Source organism: Bison bison, unplaced genomic scaffold (genome assembly GCF_000754665.1).
Source record: "Bison bison bison isolate TAMUID 2011002044 unplaced genomic scaffold, Bison_UMD1.0 scf7180017864340, whole genome shotgun sequence".
In the NCBI taxonomy this organism is placed as follows: Eukaryota; Metazoa; Chordata; class Mammalia; order Artiodactyla; family Bovidae; genus Bison; species Bison bison.
In genome coordinates this window covers 1,460,199-1,468,463 of record NW_011494912.1, presented here as the reverse complement: position 1 = coordinate 1,468,463, position 8,265 = coordinate 1,460,199, and the positions used below count along the sequence as shown (strand labels likewise).

At 36.6% G+C, this 8,265-nt stretch overlaps 1 protein-coding gene across 1 annotated transcript in view; it reads left to right on the top strand.

The window, feature by feature from the left end:
- Positions 1-8,265, top strand: part of AUTS2 (autism susceptibility candidate 2) — a 1,223,225-nt gene that overhangs the window by 516,092 nt on the left and 698,868 nt on the right. The window contains exon 4 of the mRNA XM_010854341.1: positions 5,678-5,779. Coding sequence (XP_010852643.1) covers positions 5,678-5,779 — 102 coding nt within the window. The remainder of the gene's footprint in view (positions 1-5,677; positions 5,780-8,265) is intronic.

Sequence of the window (8,265 nt, the reverse complement as noted above, 5' to 3'; positions counted from 1 at the left end):
GTGAAAAGTGAAAGGGAAGTCTCTCAGTCGTGTCCAACTCTTTGCGACCCCATGGACTGCAGCCCACCAGGCTCCTCCATCCATGGGACTTTCAAGGCAAAAGTACTGGAGTGGGTTGCCATTGCCTTCTCCACATTGTATTGGCATAGTATTATTATATTATTTCTGGGTTTTGATTTTTATCTCTTCATTCTTAAATATATAAGAAGTATGTCTCATATTTGTCCCAATTTTACTTTAATGTATTAATTGTATAATATTTAAATTTCCAATTCATTATGTAGTATTTATTTTTGTAATCTCCTTTCTCTATTCTTCCCCACTGTTGCTTTTCTTGTTGTGTTACTTTTTGTTCTCTGTAGTTAGGCTGTTTATTTCTGTTACTTCCAATCTGGTAGAAAATACATAAGTTAATCTCTAACACAGAATTAACAGATCTTGTTAAATGTTTTACTTATGTATTTATAATTTTCACTTTCTTAATTTATAAGTGCTGTGTTTGTTATTTTTTCTATGACTCAGTTATCATTGTGGAGAGAATTTTTATTATCTTTATATTGAATAAAAATCTCTAGGTAATATGGATATTCAGTTTAAAATGTCATTAATTTTTACTATCCAGAAGGCTGTTCATGTAGTTTCTGAATTTTAATACCTTGATATTCGTTGTAGCTTACTTCATTTTCAGTTTGTGGTAACGTCCCCTGGATGCTCTGGAAGATGTGGTCTATATAAGTTACCTAATTGAATATGTATTACTTGAGTCAAACTGAGTTCTGTAACCCTTAACCCCTGGGTCCCTTTCTGCTGTTTTATTTTCTTAGTGTAAGTAGCATGCTAAAGTTTTTTAACTCCTGTTGATTTCCTTGTATAAAGAAAAGAAGTGTAAAAGGTAAATACTATACCTTTTATTGCTACAAAATGATTGGCATATGATTTAGCCATTTATTTCTAATATTTTGTCTTTTTTTCTCTTTTAAAATTTAGGAGTGCTTTATGACCAACAAATACATTTTTTTTTTACTTTACCTAATACAAACTAGATATCTTTGCCTTTAAAAAAAAAAGGAGCTTAATCCATGAATGTTATTGGTATAATAACTAATATACTTAGCCATATTCTTGCTTTCTTGCTATTTCCCTTATTTTTTTTTCTGTTTCTGATAATTATGATTTTTATTATTTTACATTTGATAGTAACTTAGAAAGCAAATAACTTTAGTATTTAAATTTTACTAGTGATTATTTTATGATTATGAAATCCTTAAAATTCTTCCTCTAACTGTTGAAAACAATAACAGTATATCTTCTGATTCTGTGATCCCAGAGAAATTTCACACAAATTCCTTGTACTACCCTAGTTTCCAGAATTTAATTTTTGTTTCTGTCACATGTTATTATTATGTGTTTAAAAGTACAACATTTATTTCTTAAAAACAAGTTTTTTCTATTCAACTTTGTAATTTTGTTTGTACTGGTTATTTCCCGCTAGCTTGTTTGGACGTGTCCAACCTTTTCATTAAGTTATTTACTTTGGTTCTGTGCCTCTCCTCCAAAATACCTTTTAAAGCCTAAGAAATAAAACAGTCAAATGCCACTCAATCTATGAAACTTTCTCCACTTGGGGACAGTTTTATATGGGAAAAATAAAACACCAGTTTTATGAGATTAAATACTCAACTGTTTTGATGTTAGTGGAGGTATATTTTAAAATATCATTGAACAGGAGATTTGGTGCTTATTGGCACCTTCAAGAAATGTTGTATGTTGTTCATTTAGATCCCTGCAGGAATACTCAGCAGTCCAAGATAAGATTTATGGTGCTTTGAGGAACCAAAACTGGGGTAGGAGATTACTTTCAGCTGTTCTTATGCATGGCACTGCGTCAGTCAGTCACATCGGTCGTCTAGAGTTCTAGGCTTAGGTATCTTCTCACATACTTCATCCCTTTGTGAGTTTTGTTTGAAGGGTTAATGACACCTTCTGAACATCTTGCATCTGTGGAACTCTGCATACATACACTGAAAAGAATGGCACAGCCTGGCTCTCAAATCTTGCCAGGTGTGCATAGAATTGCTCCACCTTCCCTCAGTCTGGGGCAGTGGGACTCTGTTACATGTTCATTAGCTGTAATAAAACCATGTATTGTTATTTTCCTAATTAGTCATTAATAATAGTTAACTCTGTAATGACAACACAGTTTCAGAGCATGGTAAATATACTGCTGCCTACGAAATCTAATGAAAACACCCTGGCGGCTTATATTTTACAAAAGATGATAATCCTGCTAGTATTATAGCCACTCATTCTAGATGCTAGCTTCCTTTCACTTTTTTTTTTTTTTTCTAGTTCTGATTCTTAAACTATATTATACCTAATTGGTAGAAACTTCTAAAGCTAGAGTGAATTGTAGTAATTTTTAAATAAGTGAGGTCCTTAGATATCTTAAGACTGATAGTAAAAAATTTCATTGCATCATGAAACTTTCTTAGAGCTGCTGTGAATGCTAGGAGAAGTCAATGCATGCAGATTGATTTTTCTTAGGTCTTTAAATGTTTAAGCCAGCACCTGGCCTTTGTAATGTTTCTTGGTTGTAGGTAATAGCTGGGAATTTCAGGTGAAGGATTACAACTTCGGAGTTAGTTATGCTACCCCGAATGATCCATTGGATGTGGTTGAAAATGCCAGTCTTAAATGTATTCATGGGATTAGGAAGGAATACTTCTTTGCCTGAAATCTTGTGGGTTAGCTTTAGTATTTACTGTAGTCAGTCTGTATCTTTGAAATATTGAGCTGTCTGACAGCTTAAAATCCTAAGTTTCCTTTAAACTTGAGCCTGGCTTTGGAGGTGAAAGGGGTGGTATGGGGGTGGATTTTATGTAAGGCTCTCTGAAGAGAATTCACTGAAGTGCTTTTGCTGGCAGGACATAAGGAAGGCTAGTAAGCTGCTTCCTCTGAGTTTTTCTTGGGTTTTGCTCTTAGCCTAGATCAACATTTAGTCAGATAATTTACATCAGGGCCACTGGGGTCTCTTGTTGGACCTTGTTGAAGTCATCCTTTTCCTTCCATGAAGAAACGTGGAAGAGACCCAAAAGGAAAGTCCAGATTTTGTTAAGCCATTTGAGCATTAGGAAAAGTCTTGATTTTCTTATTTTCTGAATTCCCAGTTTGATGTTTATTTCTCCTCTAAGTTGGAGGACTTAGTTTTTATAAACATTATTTGATCAAATGTTACCTAATAAGATTTCTTTGTGAATACAGTTAGTTACCACAGATGTATTGAAAATAAATTCTGTGGGAGAATACTGGTCTACCACAGAATCATTATTTCCAGGTTAAATGTAAACATTTAAACAAGCACTGTGAATTACAATGAAGATAGCAGTAGGCAGTAGAGACATGGGGTTAGTCCTCAATCTGTTTGCTAATTCTGAGCAGATTTCCTTTATTTATTTATTTTTTCCATTCCACACATTGGAGCTAGTTTTACCTGCCTCTACTTAACTCAGAGATCCAATGAGATAAGAGTTCTGACGTTGTTTATGAATTACATTCCACACACAGATTTTATCATTAGTATAAATATATTTAATGCAGGTCTTTTAAAACTTGATAAAATATATCACAATTATAAAAGGCATTTAATGAAAAATGAGATGCTTGCTAGACTTTGAAAGCATATGTCAAAAAATAAATGTATAGAGAAAAAACGCTTTAAAGACCATGGTGGAAGAGATAATATCTGAGCTTCAAAAAAAAACTTTGACCTGAAAAGTGCAGAGAGAATGAGAGTGAGCATTCCAGACTGAGAAAACCTAGTGTGAAAAAGTACAGGCCAGGAATGGACTTGACATGTTCAGGAAATTGAAAGGAAGTGATGTTCATTTTAGGTTAAATTCCCCTTTATTACAAGTATAAAAATGAAAACTTGAAGAGAATGACAGTATTCTGAACTTTTATACCATAGTAATAAGAAAAGGCTCATATAGCTTGCATCTGAATTAACTTAGAATTAGCAGGTTTAACAGTAACTTAGGAGGAAACTAAGTACTTAAGGGCTCAGGAGGATACAGAATAAAATTAGGATCATTTTTCTTGGTTCCATTAGAGAAGACTTCCTGGAGAAAGGGATTTTAGAAGGAAGTGATAAAAGTGGATTTGTAGAAATGTTGAAATAAAAAAAAAGAATGCGTTTTACATAGCGGGGATTTGGGAATAGCTGATTAGATGATATGACCAAAAGTCAGGCCTGAACTGTAGTCTTTAAAGAGGCACATTAAAGCTACAAGAAATGCTGATTTGATTTCATTCTCCGTTCATCTTGGTTCCTCTTCCCCCATGGTCCCAGAGCCACATGAAAGCCTGCAGCCAAGATGTTTGGTACCTGTTACCTGTTCTACTCTCTGAAGTTCCTTGCTACCCAGAAATAAGGGGCTTGTGTTCTGTTTGACATTTCCCATTTTCTAACCCATGCCCTCCTCTTCCTATCTCCTCACAGAAGAAGTTGTTGTTGTTTTAAATTCCAATAAGACTCCTGATCATTTCCTAGCATGTTGGTTTCCCTGCCTTTTCTTTTTGACTTTCTCTCATAAAGAATATCTTTCTCTCTCCTTTCAGCCATAGGTGCTTAATCTTTTTTTTACAGTTCAAGACTTCAGAAATTACCTTTCCTCCGAACACCACTGGCTCGTTTCTGGTTTTCATTTAGCGTGTATGTATTTCATTGTGTTGCTGTCTCTGTTTATCCTGCTCTGTTTTTCTCTTGCTAGAGTGAGCACATTGTAAAGGGGCTCTGTGTTGTAACTTGCATCACATTGCTTGGGTTCTCTGCAAACGTGGTTGGTGATAACGTCACAGACTAATGGTCCATGTGAATTTGACTCACTCTTACATAGATTCGTGGTTTGCTGTTCTGTGTGTTTGTTAATTTTGAATGGAAAATCAGATCTGGGTAAATGTGTCCAACATCCTGTACATGAAAATCAGAGCCAGTAAATGTGTAGAAACTGGTAACAGCTTTGTAAAGCTATGAAACAGCAGAGACTATTTAAGTTGGTCAATAAGCACCATATCTCTAGTTTTTACTCTCAGGCTCAGATGTTATACTTAATACATAGTTGTTGAATGGATGTTGACTTAATTTACTTAAGCTGTTGGTCTTAATTTGGTATTTTAAAATACATTTAGAATATTATCTTGAAAAACAGGGTCATTGTCTCCCTAGTGGTTAAAGGATAATATAAAGAATCTCATCATTTTCTCTTAGGAAAAGAAAAACTTGTTTTTTGTTCTCTTTGTTGGTTCTTTTTTTTTTTTTTCTCTCCATAAGAGGACAGAGAGAATAAGATGGAAATCATAGCTGGTGAAACCTGGATTGGAAAAATCTCAGGGAAGATTACCCTCCAAGATTCATGTTAGACTTTTCAAGTGTTTATTTAAGGCTTGCTCAGGTCTTCTTATCTACATTGACATTTTATGCTAAATGTTTTACTCATCTTATCCCCCATATTTCTTTCTACAGCAGCTTGCCTGGCCCTATTCAGAAGCTGAGAAAAATGCTAAAGACCAGGACCTTAAATTGTTCATTTTTGACAAGGCTTAGAGAATAAGGGTGAAGGAGCAGTTGTGTGAGGAGACCACTGACACTTTTCTTTTTCCTCTTTTCTTCTTCCTTCAGCTCAAGCCAGGGCAGAACAGCTGCAGGGACAGTGACAGTGAAAGCGCCAGTGGAGAATCCAAAGGCTTCCACAGGAGCAGCTCCCGGGAAAGGCTCAGCGACGTAAGTTAAAAAAAACTGAAACCACCAGACCACACATCCCTTGAGTCCAGTTTCAGTTCACCAGCACATCCCTTCATGTCATTTTGTAAATACCCAAGCATTTTTCCTCTCTCGGCAGACACATATATGAGCCTTGCTTTATAGTATTGTTCTGTTTTCTAGTTTGACTTAAAATGTGTTTTAAAGAATTATAAGGTACAAAAGGAAGTGATGATACTTTTTGGTATCCGTGTTACAAATGGAAGAACTAGTCTGGCAGTGCTGCAGCTGGGAGATGACGTACTTAAATGTGGGCCTTTTGTCATTTTTTCACCTGTGAGATCTGTAACAGGCCCTTTCTTTGGTTTTATTCCTGTTGGAAGGGATGACTAACCCACCACTTACTTTCCTTCTGATTTCTAGAGGAAAACCCCCGTGAGCACACACTACATGCCTTTTAAGGGGGTCTGTCCACCTTCTAGACCTGTTCTAGCCACTCTCCAGGCCCCTGTGTACCAGCAAGGCACAGAACCACTTCTGCCCTCTTGGGGTGGTCTCACACCCCTCCCTAATGTGTTGTAGAACAGGATCCTTGACCCATCTTTGCACCTGAGAGCAACATTTTAAAACTTTCCTTTAAAATAGATCAAGTAGGGGGAAAATTTTATTCGTGATAGCAAAAAAGGAACATTAACAGGTTGAGACAGTATTGTTTTTTTCCTCCCAACCTGTTTGATTTATTTGCAAAAAACTTTTACTAGAGGAAGAAAATAATTCTACTGTCACTAAAAAAATAATTTGGGTAACCATTGAAGAGCATTCCCAGAAATAACACTATTTTACCTTTTGTGATTAGCATACTCAATTTGGGAAATTTCTGATTCTTTCCTTTTTTCTCTTCTTGTCTCTTCTCATCACTTCTTTCCCTCTCCCTCTTTCCGCCTTCCCTCGTCTTTCTTTCCTTTCTTCCTTTCCCCCCCGCCCCAGAAGCTGCAGATTACCCTTTAGTCACCACAGGTGGTGAGTTCAGGATTCTAACCATCTTTCTTTTTCTTTTTAAATTGAGTTATAATTAATATGGGCTTCCCTGGTAGCTTCAATCTGCCTGCAATACAGGAAACCCCAGTTTGATTCCTGGGTCAGGAAGATCCCTTGGAGAAGGGATAGTATGCTCCTCACTCCAGTATTCTTGAGCTTCTTTGGTGGCTCAGACAGTAAAGAATCCACCTGCAATGCGGGAAACCTAGGTTCAATCCCTGGGTTGGGAGGATCCCCTGGAGGAGGGAATGGCAACCCACTCTGGTATTCTTGCCTGGAAAGTCCCCATGGACAGAGGGACCTGGTGGGCTACAGTCCGTGTGGTCACAAAAAGTTGGACACGACTGAGCAACTAAGCACAGCACAGCAGCATATAATTAATATATAGTATTACATTTGTTTCAGGTGTACAACATAGTGATTTGATATTTTTTATAGATTATGAAATGATCACCACAATAATCCAGCTTTCATCTGTCACAATACAAATTTGTTATGGTTTCATTGACTGTATTCTCTATAGGTTCATTTACATCCCTGTGATATATTTATTTTATAACTGGAAGTTCACACTTAATTCCCTTTACTGACTTCGTCTGTCCATCCTCCCACAATCACCTCTCTACTGTTTGACAGCCACTTGTTTGTTCTCCACGTCTGTGAGTCTGTTTCTGTTTTGTTTGTTCGTTTGCTTTGTTTTGTAGATTCTATGTATAAGTGAAATCATACGGTATGCATTTTTCTCTGTCTGACTTATTTCACTTAGCACAGTATCCTTCAGTTTTTCTGTGTTGCTGCCACTGAGAAGGTTTCATTCTTTTCTATGGCTGAGTTGTCTTCCTTTGTATGTGTGCGTCAGTGTATAGTATTTTTTAAATTCATTTATCTGATGATAAACATTTAGGTTGCTTCCATATCTTGGCTGTTGTAAATAGTGGTGCAATGAAAGGAGGGATACATATATATATTTTTTTTTTTGATTTACTGTTTCTGTTGAAGTAGAAGTAGAATTCCTGGATCATATGGTAGTTCTATTTTTAGTTTTTTGAGTAATCTTCATACTGTTTTCCATAATGGCTGCACAGATTTACATTCTCAACGTCCACGCACAGTGCTTCCCTTTTTGCCCACCTTCTCACCACCACTTGTTGTTTCTTGTCTTTCTTTTTATTTATTTATTTATTTATTTTTACTTTACAATATTGTATTGGTTTTGCCATACATCAACATGCATCCGCCACGGGTGTACACGTGTTCCCCATCCTGAACCCCCCTCCCACCTCCCTCCCCATACCATCCCTCTGGGTCATCCCAGTGCACCAGCCCCAAGCTTCCAGTATCCTGCATCGAACCTGGACTGGCGATTCATTTCTTATATGATATTATACATGTTTTAATGCCATTCTCCCCCTTCCCTCTCCCACAGAGTCCAAAAGACTGTTCTATATACTGTGTCTCTTTTGTTGTCT